This window comes from Oculina patagonica, chromosome 10 (assembly GCF_052425735.1).
Source record: "Oculina patagonica isolate OP01 chromosome 10, crgOcupat, whole genome shotgun sequence".
In the NCBI taxonomy this organism is placed as follows: domain Eukaryota; kingdom Metazoa; phylum Cnidaria; class Anthozoa; order Scleractinia; family Oculinidae; genus Oculina; species Oculina patagonica.
Genome location: NC_135767.1, coordinates 18,504,316 through 18,520,872, shown reverse-complemented (window position 1 = coordinate 18,520,872; position 16,557 = coordinate 18,504,316). Strand labels below are relative to the sequence as shown.

Below are 16,557 nucleotides of genomic sequence, written 5' to 3'. Positions count from 1 at the left end.
CTAGCAAAGTTACAGAGAAACAGGGAACATCGACGTGAATTTTTAATTTAATTTCCGAAGACTGAGCAATACAATGATCTTCAAAAATGCTTCTTCATTTTAGTAAGTTTTAAATTAAAATTGAAATTGTTTGCTGCAGTTCCTGATCTTTATTTCTTTACATTTTTCTTGTTTATAAATTGATTCTCGCCCAAAAGAACAATAGATTCAACAACCAAACAATAGCAACAATTCCTTATAGGAATGAACAATTCCTCATGTCTGCAGAAACAACTAAGAAAACCCAAATAATTGAGTTTTTCAGTTTTATTTCGCTTGTTTTGGCCGTTCTGGGTATCTCGGCGGTTTCGTTTCGGTAGCTTCGCGCGTTTAATTTCATTTCGCTTTTTTCGAGACTCGTTGAAGACGCGACCGATATTTACTGCTAGAGCAAAAATATGAAGTGAGTCTTAGGAAGCATCAACTCACAAGGTCTTGCTGCCTAATTTCACGCAATAAACGACGATGCACTTTCCTTTTCTTCTTGCAAATTTGCGAGAGTGGAGAGGATTTAGCAGGAAAATAGAATGTTCTACAGTTGAATATTTTATTTAAAACATTAAAACATTGGCGAACATATCAGTTTTGTTTTGGACGGAATTCCGTTGAACTAGTTTGGTATCTGTGGTAATTAAAAATAAACACATGAAATAAGTCGTATTTCCAAACGATTGTGCTTGGAGAAGTATGCCCAAAACGTGTGTGATATATTTCCTTTTTTTAATGATCAAAAACCGGAAAAAGTTGAAAGAAAGTAAAACTTCCTGATCATGCATATGCAAAATACTTTCAAAAGATTGTGTCATTCATGCTAAATTTGTTTTGCTGAAGGTTTTTTTTCTTTAAATATTAAATCTTCACAAACATGAAAGTACAAAAATTGTCACAGGTGAAGCCGCTCTCGCAAGCTTGTAATTCTAATGGTCCTCTAGCGTAGCAGTTGCTAATGCTTCTGGTGCTAGGAGCATTGTTCTTTCTGCTGTTGACGTTTATTCAATTTTTCTCTCAAAGGGTAGTGAGTCATTCTGGTGTAAATATGAGCGACGTGTCTGTTGCTTTTTTTAGAATGCTTTTAAGCAATGACGACCGCGACGCCAAAGACAACGCCTGGTGAAAAATGAATTTATATTTTATTCGAAAATCTCGCGATTATGCAGATGTTTTCAGTGTATCTTCTGGTTTTGGAACTAGCTCCAGCTAAATATCTAGAAAAAGCGTTAGTTCTCGTTAGCTATCGTTGTCGTCGTCGTTTGCTATAGCTATCTATTTATATGCGCTAAAACATATAAAAAATAGGTCACCAAGGGTGACATGAGTCTAATGCCGTATGGCATAGTGATACAGATTGCGCGGTTTTCGTAAGCCGGTTAAAATTGGTTAGAGGTTTGTGTTCGGGAGTTTAATTTAAAATGCTTATAGCAAGCTAGGGGCATCGTGGATGATTATGGATGAAAACAAAACAGTCATAAATGTTATATGCTTCACAAAATTTAAAGTATGAACAGGAGTTGATGTTACTTCTTCCGTATTGTCCGTAAAAGCAGAAACGATTAAACATTTGGACAAGATTGCGTGACGATTTACAAAAAGCATGTTCATTACAACAAGGGTTGAAGAACTTCACATCGTTTTCTTTCAGATTTTTCACCATTTTGATGATGACTCTTGAAACAGATTTTGCAATAAAAGCACTTGAAATAGTGACTGTTACTCCATTGTACTGTAAGCACTTAGTGACAGATTTTCCTAAAAACGGGTGTAAATGCTCACGTCAATATAATGATGACCTTTTGAACGCTGGAAACTAGGCAATTATTATCGAGCTACCATACACAGGAGCGAAGACTGTTTATCATGATGTACAAATTTCGCGAATCATCACTTCCATATCAATGTAACCATTTTATGATTTTTCTAGCTGTAAGAAGAACTTAAGATCTCTGAGAGTCGTAAAAGCATGAAATTCGATTTCATGCTTTCACTGCAAAGCGGCCAAACAAACGCATTTTGATTTAGTTGCGTAAGTTGATTTACATTTATCCATGTACATCTTTTATTTTTGAAGGTTTTTGTTTGCACTGTAAAGAAAAAATTGCTCAAAATTCGAATGACTTAAATACAAAAACCGAGGTAAAGTTTTCTATTTTTTAAAACAAAATAAATATTTGGTCGCATTGTGTAAATAAACGCGAGTCGCCGTCGAAATATTTTTTCTCAAAGACGTCTTGCTTTTTAAGCAAGACGAAAACACAAGTGCTTAACTGAACTGAAAACGAAGATTTATTGTCACAAAAAGCTTACAAATGTCTTAACTGGAAAATTATTTCGTCCTGTTCAAGTGTTGAATAATCGTGACTTGAGAAAGAACTTTTAATTATGCGTGGGAACACGTGTCGCTGATTGGCTGTTTTTAATTGAAACTAATCGTGCGTGTCCGTACGGAGTCCGTTCTTGCAGCTGATCATTGTTTTCTACATTACAGCGAACGATTATCGATCCCGAACCATTCCCTTGGGATTGCTAACAGCTTTTTTCATATAACAAAGAGTCTAATGCGCATGCGCAAAGCGCACGCAAGCATTAGACTCAACAAACACATTGCTCATATTTACACGTGACTTAAATTTTTCGAAAAAATAGCCCCACATACAGCCTCGTGCATGGTGTAAATAAAGCAGTTAAAGTTTTCATTTTGTTTAAAACGAGGTTTTTCCGATGTTGCGTCGTACAATTTTAAAATTCGCTGATACACGCTGTTAAAATAAATTCGAGATCAGTAATTTACAAGTTAGATGTGCTTTTTGATGAACACACTGTTCCAATCCAAATAACGGCTTCATCGAGGAACGCTTTTATGCCGCGTTAACAGACAAGGCTTGGGATAGAGCTAATTCGAGAAAGGTTGTCGAGAAAAATAGGCACAAAGGTGCACTCGACAAGACCGAAGGGTGGTATGGGTAGAAGTAGAGAGCTACTGCACGTGCTGAATACTAATAAGATGGCGACATGACAAACGCGAATTTGCGTGTTTTCTTCCTCTTCAGACACGTGGAAACAAGGTACTTTAAGCCATGATGAATTTAGAATTTAGAATTAGTTAGAAGAATTTTCAAAACTCTAAGACATGCTACAGAAAAAGTAAGGCTACATAAGCTTAAGCTTAATAAATTTGTCAATAGAAGCGTTTTGAAAGTCAATGACATGTTCATAAGACGGTGCATATAATTTGCGATTTTTGAGCTTTTGGTCGCTGTTTAAACTGAGTTTCCAATGCGATCTCTTCTTCTAGTGTTAAAAGCTCTGCCTGTTTCACCAACATAACACGAAGAACAATCGTTTTTAATCCTGTGAAGGTCTGAACTTTGAGGCCGGGAACTGTTGTTGTAGAGTGTTCATCGGTTTATTTACAGCTGAGATGTCATCCGTTTTGTATGCGCGTCAGAGGAACATAAACAGCCGAAAGCTCGTAATTTTAACCACAACCCGTTTGCATTTCCAAGACGAAAGTGTTTTTCACGCCTTGAAAAGATCGAGCCAAATAATTTGAAAGAATCAAACTTCCTGTTTGTGTGAAAGGAAGAACTGATAGAATTAAACTTCTTGAATTTTTTACATTGCGTTTGGTATCTTAGAAATATATAATTTGTTATCATAAACCAGTAAGCCGCTTTTACAGCTATAGATTGCAAATGGTTGGTGCCCTTTTAGAATGATTTATTTCAGTTGCAAAAAATTCCAACTATCTCCATATCTTTTCTTTTAAATAGCGAGTAGAAGTAGTTTTGCAATGTTAGTTTTTTTGTTGTCAAATGACAGATGATTTAGAGAAACGTACTGCAGTTTGTTGATTTCATTCAAATGTCGGCATGCAGATAAAAAAGAACACTGAAATATATAGAAATTGTAGATTAAAAAAGTGTTTTTTAAACACGTAAAAGTTACTGAATATTTTCAGAAAATTTTGACCAATCTGTGATCTGCATCGGTACAAATTATTTCGCAAATAATTATGTCCAGCAAAGTTACAGAGAAGCTGAGAACAGAACTTTATTAACACTTTTTGGCAAGCGATTCCGGAGACCGAGCAGCAACAAAGAGCTTTGAAAATGTTTCGTTTTAGGATAGTTTAAAATTAAAAAATTCGTTGCTGTGGTTCCTGGTCGAAATTTCATTACATTATTCTTGTTTATAAATTGATTCTCGCCCCAAAGAACAACAGATTCACCAAAAAAAAACAATAAAAACCATTCCTTATGTCTACAGAAACAGGAGAAAACTCAAAGAATGGAGGTTTTCAGTTTTTATTTTCGAAGTGTTTCGGCTGTTTCGTTTTGGTCGCTTCGGAGGATTCGCACGTTTCAAAGATTTCGTTTCGGTCCCTTCGTTTCGCTTTTGGTCCTCTTTATTTTACGATTCGTCGAGGACGGGACCAATATTTACTGCTGGAGCAAAAAATATAAAGCTAAGGTTTCAAGAAGGTTTAACTCACAAGGTCTTGCTGCCTGAATTCACGCACGGCGTTGCACTTTCTTATTTAGCGTGAATTTGCAAGAGGAGAGAAAATAAGGCAGAAAAATAAAATATTCTACAGTAGAATATTTTATTTAAAACATTAAAACATTGACGAACATCAGTTTTGTTTTGGGCGGAATTCCATGGATCTAGTTTAGTATCTGTGGTAATTGAACACAAGAAATAAATCCTATTTCTAAACGATTGTGGTTGAAGAAGTAAACCCAAAACAGCGCCAAAATACCCGAAACGAGCGAACGTATGTGATACATTTCTTTCTTTTTTAATGATCTGGAAAAAGTTGACAGAAAGTAAAACGTCCTGTTTCGTGCATATTCAAACTACTTTCAAAAGATTGTGTCATTCATGCTAAATTCGTTTCGCTGAAGGCCTTTCTTCTTGAATTATAAAATGTTCACAAACATGAAAGTACAAAAATTGTCAGAAGTGAAGCAGCTCTCTAAGGGTTGTAATTCTACTGGTCCTCTAGTGTAGCAGTTGCTTTTGTTTTGGGTGCTAGGGGCATTGTCCTTCCTGCTGTGAACGTTTGTTCTATTGTTCTCTCGACAGCTAGCGAGCCATTCGTGTGTAAATATGAGCGAAGTGTTTGTTATTGAATATAACAGCTAAAACATATAAACAGACACTTTGCTCATATTTACATGTGACCTAAATATTTCGAAAGGTAAACCCAAATGAGCCTTGTATATGGTGTAAATAAAGTAGTAAATGTTATTCATTTTGATTAAAACTACAGCTTTTTTTTCAGTGTTTCGAAGTACAATTTTAAAATTCGCTGCTTGACGTCGTAAAAAGAAATTTAGGACCAGGAATTTTCAAATTAAAAAACCAGGGGGGGGAAGCAGCTTCCCATACATTCTCTTATATGAAATCTGAGCGATGCTCTCACAACTTGCAAAGCAATCATCGGGGCGGTAGTCAGCGGATGTCTCTAAGGCGCATGAGCAGCTCCTTTCTTTGTGAACTTGCCAAAACAAAAACATGGGACCAGTGAGAGAGTACGATTTTTTTTATAAATGTAGTAATAAAAAAGACTTTCTAAGTTTTGACTTTAAAGCAGCGAAAATTTCTCCGGAAATGTTCTTGGTGTCAATATGTGGTGTTTGTTATGAAATAAAACCATCACGGGAATGGTAATGAAAACGTGGCGATCGAATATTCCCGCGCTGGTCGGAGCTATTGTTCTTGCTCTATTGTTTGAGGTTGTTTGTTGACTTGGTCTTTCTTTGTTTTACTTCATTTACAATCCCCATGTGGGCCAGTTGAAAATCGTGGTACAAACATGTCAAACATTTGCATTTCAGCACTGAAAAGTAGCACGGCATCACAAAATTCTGCGTTCTTAAAACTACACGACGATGACGAAATTTTCGGATTTAAACACGCTGCTTTTAGATTTTTAGTTAAGAGAATTGAACTCCTTTATAATAAGTGATTCCACGACATAGCAGCTTCCATTTCGCGGGAAAAGATTGCCTGTTGCATCATCGTCCAAAAACCGCTGACTACATCGTGAATTGATTGCTTTGCAAGTTGTGAGAGCATCCCCCCCCCTGTAAAAAACGCTTTACGATGAACACACTGTTCAAATATTTATCCTAACAGCAGTTTCATCGAGAAACACTTTTATGCCACGATAATAATTTGTTCGCCATCACTACGCAAGATCAGGAGACATTGCAGTTACTTTCATACCGTACTTGTGCTTTTGTCTTCGGGGCCTTATTTTTCGTGTTTCTGCTCCTCGACTACTCGAGTTGCGCCAAAAAAATAATGCGTGGTTTAATTCTTACTGAAGACCACAGCTGCCGGGCAACCCCCGGACCAAAGTCGTCCATTTTGATCAGTGGGGGTGGGGAATTTTGCAAGTAGCGTTGTTTCCGGGGTGGGATTTGGGATAATTGAAATACTGGAAGCTAATCGCGCTAAAACGAAATTGTAGGCGAAAAATTGCATTGAATGACATGTCTGACCTTGCTCCTTTACCGACTTTATCAGTATTGCTAGGAAATCCATTCAATTTGTAACCGATTGGTAACTGAGGATATTTAATATTAAGCGGCCTTCACACGACAAACTAAAGTTGGCAAACTCATGTTGGCAAACTCAAGTTGGTGTGTGTGAACGACACAAAAACAGTTGACAAACAAGTTGGCAAACTGTTGTTGAGAATAGAGACAAGTTGTATTTTGTCGCCAACAGTTGGCCAACTTGTTTGCCAACTCGAGTTTGCCAACAGGAGTTGGCCAATAGTTTGTCGTGTGAAGGCCTCTTAACAATGATTCCATGAGCGCGTGTTGGTTATGAGATGATAGATAGCCAACAAGGCGCGCAATGCTCGATCTGGAGTCCAGCGCATTAACACTGCGCCTCCCATAGTCTTGATATAGGTCACACCAATAAAATAAAAATATATAGTGGGCCGAGAGCAGTAAGGAGATTTTCTTTTGTTGATCAGTTACATAAACGTACTGGGCTTTAACAAACAATGAACCAGGTTTGTTTTGGATATAACATGTTAATTTTATTTTGCTTCTTTGATATCCTTAATTTCTCACATGTTTTGTCTCGTCTAATCTTATACTACTTTGGGGACAAGCTGCGTTTTTAAGCGTCCATGCACTGTTTGAGGGAAAGCCTCGTTCCCGTGATCGGAAGTGTTACAAATGACGTCTCCTTACACACCAGCCCGTCGGCGCAGCCACACTTGTGTAAGGCCTATAGAAAACAAGAAGATGCTTACACTTGTAACATTTTTAAAAAAAAGAAGTGGCCACCTGATTAAGGTTATTCCATCGAAAGAGAACTGACAATAGATTTTCGCTCAAACTTTGCCTACTGGTTGTTTATCCTAGGAGAACTTTAATTTATTTTTGAGGGGTCCTGGTATTCGTTTAGGAGCAGGAAGACCTTGAGCATAAACTACAATTCCTAACAATATCAGCCATTATATTATCACCAGTACTGGCTAAGTTCGCATTTCGGTTTTTTTTTTTTATTCTACCATAGAAATTTGTTCTTATTCATTTCATAGAAAGAAGGTGATCGCTAAACTCAGAAAAATAAAAAAATGATAGGTCCCGGTTCTCGTTTTCGAGAAAACGACGATTTATCTCTCTCTCGGGCCAAGCCATATAGAAAAAGCCGCCAATTTTTTTAATGTCAGCGCACTAATCACGCGTAAAATTTTGCGCAGTACCGATGCACAATGCAATACTTAGGAATTACATTAAGATCGATATAACACAAATATCAAGCAAATCTAACATAGCCTTAATCTATTTACTGTAGTGAAAAATGTAAACGGATACTAAGCAGACATTTCACTAATGCTGTTACTTACCGTAAAATGGCACGTCCAGTATTTCTTGAGTTTGGGAACGCACCGCTTGTTAAAAGCGCAGCATCTGTTGTAACTGCAGTGATCTTGTGTAAGGCATCTCTTTTTTGTAAAACAACAAGAAAATGTCGTCAATAAAAACCTGGCTAATTTCTCTGCCCCCTTTACTTTCAATTACTTTTCAGTCCCTTCTATCTATCTATATATATATATATATATATATATATATATATATATATATATATATATATATATAATAATGGTCAAAAGTAGAAGATTTCAATTCATCGTTTTATTGCGACAACGCTGTTTCGTGTGATCAAGGTATGACCACACTCATCAGGCAACATCAACGAATGACCGTTAAAATACATAAACTGGCAATAAAAGGCTAACTTAAGGTTGCTATGCGATATAAAAACAGTTGCTATGATATATAAAAACTATAGGGTTTGAAAACAGAAATTGCGTATACTAAAGATTGCGTTACTTAATCACAAAGTTCTTGAGAAGGAATCTGTTTCTGTGTGGGCACGAGCTTGCTAGTTCATTTCGCTTGTTAAGACTGCATAAATTCTTCTTACAAATGATTACAAATTTTTCAAAAAGACATAGATTACATTTGTTGTTAATGTTATTGTAGGGTCTACACTGCTTAATAATTCTCCACTTGATACTGAAAGGTTTGTTGGTGTCTTGGAGTGTCCAAACGTGTTTAGACAGTTCAGTCTCGTTTCTCTTGCTTTCGTGTCGAAAAGATGCTGTGTGGTTTCTGTAGCGGTCTTTGAAATTACTAGCGAGGCCTACGTATGATTCTGATGATGTTTGTGTTGTGACTGTGGCTTGATAAACTACATTTTGTGACAGGCATTTTCCGTCGAGTGGGCATTGATCTTTCTTTCTACAGTTGCATTCTTTGTTGCATGTTTGTGTTGTTTGCGACTGGTGGTAATCTGATAGTACTGCTTTGTTGTGTGACGAGATGATACTTTTCATGTTTGGCATGCAGGAGTAGCTGAGCTTTAGTGTATGTTTGTTGAAGATCTTGTGTAGGGGGTGTCCGCTTGGGAAGCATCTGTCAATGATGTTTAGGAACTTCCTTCCCAGGTTAGTTTTCACGTTAGCATCCCATGGGGGGTTGTACCATACGATTTTTCGTTGGCGATTTCTGTTGCGCTTCGGCTGAGGGTTGTACGTGAGCTTGTGGTTGTAGCCGCTCTCGTCAAGCGCTTTCTGGTACGGCGGAATGGCTTCGTCGAAAATTCCCAGAAAATATCAACAAACGACTAACCAGCATTTCATCTAACCAGAAAGTTTTCGACGAAGCCATTCCGCCGTACCAGAAAGCGCTTGACGAGAGCGGCTACAACCACAAGCTCACGTACAACCCTCAGCCGAAGCGCAACAGAAATCGCCAACGAAAAATCGTATGGTACAACCCCCCATGGGATGCTAACGTGAAAACTAACCTGGGAAGGAAGTTCCTAAACATCATTGACAGATGCTTCCCAAGCGGACACCCCCTACACAAGATCTTCAACAAACATACACTAAAGCTCAGCTACTCCTGCATGCCAAACATGAAAAGTATCATCTCGTCACACAACAAAGCAGTACTATCAGATTACCACCAGTCGCAAACAACACAAACATGCAACAAAGAATGCAACTGTAGAAAGAAAGATCAATGCCCACTCGACGGAAAATGCCTGTCACAAAATGTAGTTTATCAAGCCACAGTCACAACACAAACATCATCAGAATCATACGTAGGCCTCGCTAGTAATTTCAAAGACCGCTACAGAAACCACACAGCATCTTTTCGACACGAAAGCAAGAGAAACGAGACTGAACTGTCTAAACACGTTTGGACACTCCAAGACACCAACAAACCTTTCAGTATCAAGTGGAGAATTATTAAGCAGTGTAGACCCTACAATAACATTAACAACAAATGTAATCTATGTCTTTTTGAAAAATTTGTAATCATTTGTAAGAAGAATTTATGCAGTCTTAACAAGCGAAATGAACTAGCAAGCTCGTGCCCACACAGAAACAGATTCCTTCTCAAGAACTTTGTGATTAAGTAACGCAATCTTTAGTATACGCAATTTCTGTTTTCAAACCCTATAGTTTTTATATATCATAGCAACTGTTTTTATATCGCATAGCAACCTTAAGTTAGCCTTTTATTGCCAGTTTATGTATTTTAACGGTCATTCGTTGATGTTGCCTGATGAGTGTGGTCATACCTTGATCACACGAAACAGCGTTGTCGCAATAAAACGATGAATTGAAATCTTCTACTTTTGACCATTATTATCACTGCTCCTCTCAGAGTTGAGCGCTCTACAAATTTATTCTATTCAAGTTCAAGAAGTATATATATATATATATATATATATATATATATATATATATATATATATATATATATATATATATATATATATATATATATAGTAATGCTAGAAATGTTGTGTATCTTATTAATTGCAAGGTTTGTGGTTTACAGTATGTCGGCTCCACTACCACTAAGTTTAGGCTAAGATTTAATAATCATAAGACCGGCTTAAAGCTCACTCCAAGATGTCACCTGCCAATAAGGAAACCGATGACCTTATTTATAAATATTTTTTTTTTTAACAACGGACATCAGTGACTACAAGATCTTAATGTACAACTGATAGATAGGGTAAACAGAAAGGAAAATCTAATAGACAAGGAGGACAGTGGGCGTATCGGCTTCGCTCCTTGAGACCCAGCGGTCTCAATGAGAGCGACTTCTTCTACATCCAGAATCGCAGAGAACGTTTACGTAATTAGAATTCTTTTTAGTGAATTTCTTTATAATTAACTCTCTATATGCGCGCGAGCTCAATGTTTTCGCGCGGGGTTAATGTTAGCGCGCGCAAATTGCTTAATTCAAATTTGTAGCCGTTACTGTGTATTTAGCGCGTGCTCTGTATATAGTTTAAATTTGTAACGTTACTTGTAGAATGGCGTGTAACGCGTTTTTCAGTTATTCACCCTGAGGAAGGCCGGTAAACCGGCCGAAATATAGGTGATCGTAAAAAGTGTGTCATAACTTCATTTGTGTTAATTTTTATATAACTAAAATTATATATTTTTGCAGAAACTTGAGTTTTACCACACTGACTTCTGTTTCATTACACTCTGTTGGATTAAATACAGACCCTGAGTCATACCATTGCATTGTGGAGACTCCCTTATGAAAGCTGGGATGTTCGTTAAAATCCTGAATGAAACTTCTAAATTAGAGCACTTTGGGCGTGGGTCATCCTGTCTTTAACATCATTAGTAAACCGTAGTAAGCGAGACGACTGGCATCTTGTCCCTTACCTGGTAGGTCACCGCACATGCGATGATATATTTTAATGCAAGTGGAGTAACAATGTTTTGAGCTTGCAATGTCCTCTTTTTGAAGTCAGGACTCTATCTATGTTATGATTATTTTTGTTGGGTAAACACTTAATACTTACGTTAAAGTACAGGAATCGTTTGATTCTCATGGGAGCATCAGCGACTTGGTTATCAAGGTCGATTGTTTCCACTTCAACTTCCGTTCCTTCCGGCATGCACTGCTTGACACGTGTCACCCTTCCCTGCTCAATCACTTTCTTGGTCAGCACACACGAGAGTCCGGCTCCACAACTACAACCTCCTCCCTATAAAAAGAACATTTAAGGAAGGAAAATCGCCTTTTTTTGTTTCAAGTGACATTGTGTACAAACCATCAGTGGTAATCCCAATAAAGTATACATTTTCTGAAAGCTTAGCTTATTGAATAAAGATTGTAATTTTGGTTTTTGTTTTGATCATATACTGTAGATCATAATAAGCAACATCAGTATTTTGTTTGAAATTATTATGTTGCGCAACACTAGGTTTATTTGAGAACATTTACGCGAGAGCCTAAACTTATGTGGAATTTGATCTACATATATTGGTTTGAAAAACGGTGTCTCAGATTTTTCTTTTCTTGTTCCATTAATTTTTTATAAATTTATTAACTTAAAAATGACATTTTTAGGGCTTCCTTAGGATTAAAAATTCATAACAAATTAATGAAGAAAGAAAGTAAGAATCTATGTCACGCAATTTTAGGCAATTTCGGCACTGACCAACTGGTCATCGAATTAACTGAAGTATCACAATAACGGCTCAAACCTGTAGAGAACTCAAAAGAAACACAGAAAGGCCAAAAAGCGGCATGGATGGGCGAACTTCGAGAAGATTTAAACGGATTGTGTTCGGGTTAACTTAAAAAACGTAGGCCGGACGTTTTTCAAGTTTATCTCAGTTTGTATGAACGTGTCATTTAAAATGCTCAAAAATCATTTTTGTTTGGTTTGTGGCCGAAATTTTGCTAATAAAATACTTTTGATTTCCTAATTTGAAGTTTAGAGCTCTTTATCAACGAAAAAAAATAAATTACTTCAAATACCGTTTGGAAATTAAAAAAGGCTAAAAAGCGTAGGTTAAGTCTGTGTTTGAGCTTAAAGGTCCATCAGGCCGGAGCTTATCCTGGATTCAGCAGCATTAAGCAAGACTAGGAGTATTCTTCTAATCCCCGGGATGAGATTCCACTCCATTGCAGGATTACCCCAAGCATAAAATTCGCCATTTCCCATTATTTTATACACCTGGGTTGAGAGATTTTTGGCCAAGAACACAATGCAGTACCCCGGCCAAGCCTCGAACCCGAACCACTCGATCCTGAGTCCAGCGCACCAACCATTAGGTCATGCGCATTTACGTACCTTTAACAATATTTAAGTCATCGCTTATCAGGCAGACCAAAACAGCTGTTATTACCGAATACTGACACTCGTGAGAATATATTTTCACTCAATTGCTTGGGTTGTTCTATTTTTTTTTTCAACACAAGAAGAATTAGTTATAGAAAATATTTCTAACTTACCGAATCGTTGCAAACTGCAAGCTCGGGAAGATTTGAGCATCCCTGGGGAGCAACAACAAAATGTAATTAAAGATAAAATACTCCGTGTCTGATTTAAATTTAGATTTGAAATCTATACTCTGCCAACAGATTTAAAGCGAAAATGCAACAGTGATTTTGCAGTTTTTTGGTCTAAACTGTTCTGAAATAATTTCCTTTATCTGGGGATAGAAATCAAACTTTGGCTATAAATATCGATTTTTTTAAAGTCGCGCGGAAACAACTTGAAAACGTTGGCTAACGTTTTCAAATTGCAATCCATTTCCATCCGAGTCATCCACAGCCAAACGCGCTTTTAAACAGTTTAAGTGCTCTAAAATAGCAATTGTTAATAAAAAATGGACCATTATTTTTAGGTTTCCTACGACACAAATATAAATTTTGGCTCTTCAAAAATCTGTTTAAATCCGTGACATAGTCCCTTTAAATGGCATGGAATGGACCAATTTGGCAATGCGACCACGGAAAATTACATTTCGAAAATATTGTAAAAGTTGTGAAATGGTAAAAAGGTATTTTGTTGAAACTCACCAAAGCCACAGTAATGCAGAGACTAAAAATTATAAAGGTCTTCATAACTTCAACTTAACGACTCAGCCAGAACAAAATGAGAGCTGGAGTTGTGTTAAGTTGTCTGATTTATACTTTGTAGTTCTTGTGGTAAAATTTAAGTTAAAGCTTTTACGACTCGACAGAAAAGGTGCGAGTACTTCCAAATATCGTATTCAAACGAAAACGTTTTTAGTTTTAAACTATGTTTACTCAACTGTTTCGTGCAACATTTGAAAACAAGGGTCATTGAAATGGAAATGTAACTTGTTATCAAGCCACTGAACATTAACGTGCAACAAAAAACGTATAAAGTATTGTCCTTTTTACTATTTGTTTTTTTAAATACCTAGGTTTCTCTATATATAAACCCTTGATGAAAAAAAAGCTCTCAGTTTTGAAATAGAGTAGTTTGTTGTTTTTTTTTCGGACCCATTAGATTTTTAATTAAGGCTGTGTATTAAAATGTCGTAATACCAAAATCTTAACCTCTTTATTTCCGGCTCGTTATAACAAGGAAATTCAGTCCAGAAATGTCTTTAAAAAGATCTATTTTGTTAATAGGCCGTAAAAATTAAATAGGCGAGTTATTATATCGGTTTAGAAACCGGTTAATAATAGTGATTTATTTTCATTTCAACCTAACCTGTTTCATTAAAGGCTAAAAGCTTCTAAGCCATAAAACTCTCCTTGTTTTATTACACGTTTTGGCTATTAGCTACAACTGCAGGTTTCTTTCTTTTTACAATCGATCCAAGGTTTTTTTTTTTTTCTTAATCACAGTTTGCCTTCCAATTTTTCAGAGCACGGAATTCATCGTCTTACTCATGAAAACTTGCATTCACAAGTTCGGAAAGACGATCTAATCGAAATACAACGAAATAGGAAATACGCTTACTTTTTTTATGAAATAGTATGCACATCTCTAATTTTCTTGCAACAGTATATTTTGAAAGGAACAGTGCTTCGTTGACCAAAACATGTATTTTTCCTCGGGTGGAGCAAATTTACCCTTATGCCATTCCGAACCGAATCTTAGAATGTAAAATCCAAAAAGACACGATGACGGGAACGGTTTTCTCTTATCATTAAGAAGTGAGGAGGAATTTGCCGAAAAATAGTTGATGAGATTCTCAGCTTGATTGCATATCTAAGGTTTAAATCTAAGCCAGTTTTCTTTTCATTGGTAAAAACTTACAATCTATTCAGCATTAGCAGAAACCCTTTTAAGTTGCAGACTCTAGTATCCTTATTTGTACAAAGAGTCGGGCGTAGATTAGACTAATGTATGTATGTGTTGAGTACAGCAAGCTCACTTAAAATGATCGGCAAACAAACCATCACTGCCACGGCGCGACTCGGACAAAAGCCATCTGATAAAATATGTTAGTTTAACAACAATTCAGTGTTAATTTGTTGTCGGTATCAAAGATTACTTGGCTAAGTGTGTTTTCGCAGGTGAATACATACATAAGACGTGTACTCGAGAATGTTCTCACGACACATAAAGTCATATAACTGTGTAAGCATCGTCGGTGTTTAAACATTGTAGTAGCTGTAGTGGTTCTTCAGCTAGCGTGGTCAAACAGTCGATACCTGTTTTTCTTTGGTTAGAGTGTTCGTGAATGACAGGCCTGTGATAACGAAAACGACTCCTTTTGACTATCTGTAATAAAAATGAAGTTACGCACTTTAATTCACATATCTCTTTTGGCCTGTAGAAGACAATTTGCAAGATATACAGTTTGATCCCGATTTCTGACAAACCTCAAAGGCAAACGTGAATGATTTTTTTTTTCCGAGAAAACGGGGGTCGATAAATCCGGGGTATATTAATTGTAGTGTTCGACTCGAAGCCAAGCAAGATAATTGGAAATAACTTTTACAATACAATACAATACAACAACTTTATTTAAACACGGTAAAAAAGTTTAAAGCTAAAAGCTTGTGGGGCCGTGTACAAATTAAAAATTTAAAAGACATATAAAAAGACATCCTTATATTGAGAAGGTAGAAAAAATTCACTAATATAATAACAATTTAAAAATTCAATAAAATTTAAAAACATCATCGTTCAGTCTGACAGTCTGCGTGGATAACGCCTCGAAGCTTATATTTTTAAGAATGTTCTTGCCTTTTACTATGTTAAAAAACGACTTAAAATTACTAGTTTCACCGAGTAGACGTTGTGACAGGGCGTTCCAAATAACGGATCCCCTGTAAGTTGGTGAAAAAGCGCGGTACCACTACCTTGTAACCGTTCCTTAGTCCATGCTTGTTTTCCGCTTTTACAATGATATGGCGCATATCTGGTGGTGTTAAATCGTTGTAGACCTTGTATACTAATTTCGCTAAACCGATTTTGTACTTATAAAAGATAGAGTCCCAGAAAAAAAAGATAGAGATAGAGAAGAAGATAGAGTCTTTTGGCTCTAATTATCGGGGGGTTAAAGAAATCAAGGGTATATAAAGTCGGGATTCCACTGCTTTAACAAGGACAATAGGGGTCAGTGCTCCCTGCAATTATTTGATCCCCACATTCTTCTTTAGCGATCTCCACGTTCCCCGATCCCCACAGTTACATAAAAAATTGTTCCTCTCTCCTCAGAAGGTAAAATGCAGTCGGTGTCAACCTGCTTTCCAAAAGGTCTGGGAGAACCTCTGACTTATTGCAGAGAAACAGAATGAAATAGTTTTTTTTAAGCAACGACAACTTTTTTTAAATGTATACCTTCGAAAAAGATCGCATGACGGATTAACTTTTTCGGCGCCTTTGATCGATAATTGTTTCAACTGAACTTTATTTACCATTGAGTCCTTCAGTTGTCTCGTCAATCGTATAACCGAGGGTTGTAGAGATAAGGGGACATTGGGTATTAGATTGACCACCAGTATAACGTACTGTAATTATTATTTACTTCTATTATATTTAAAGAAAAAGTCAGTTATTCCTATAATCAGGTGATCCTAAAAATCGTTTTCACTTGGCTTTTAATACACATCATTATTACAAACGAGAAAAAACTATAATCTAGTCAAACGATAACTTGACTTGTATTGAAGATCTCCAACACAGCTGTAAAAACTACTGTATTTATTCGATTAAGCGCCC

General features: G+C 36.6%; 1 protein-coding gene across 1 annotated transcript; it reads right to left on the bottom strand.

The window, feature by feature from the left end:
• Positions 1 to 7,070: 7,070 nt before the first annotated feature.
• LOC144627950 (uncharacterized) lies at positions 7,071 to 13,545 on the bottom strand. The gene is made up of 5 exons (XM_078485974.1): positions 13,428 to 13,545; positions 12,858 to 12,899; positions 11,416 to 11,601; positions 7,916 to 8,014; positions 7,071 to 7,290 (listed from the first exon to the last, which is right to left on the bottom strand). The coding sequence occupies exons 1-5, from the start codon at positions 13,470 to 13,472 to the stop codon at positions 7,180 to 7,182; spliced, it is 483 nt and encodes a 160-aa protein (XP_078342100.1). The 5' UTR covers positions 13,473 to 13,545; the 3' UTR covers positions 7,071 to 7,179.
• Positions 13,546 to 16,557: the final 3,012 nt, after the last annotated feature.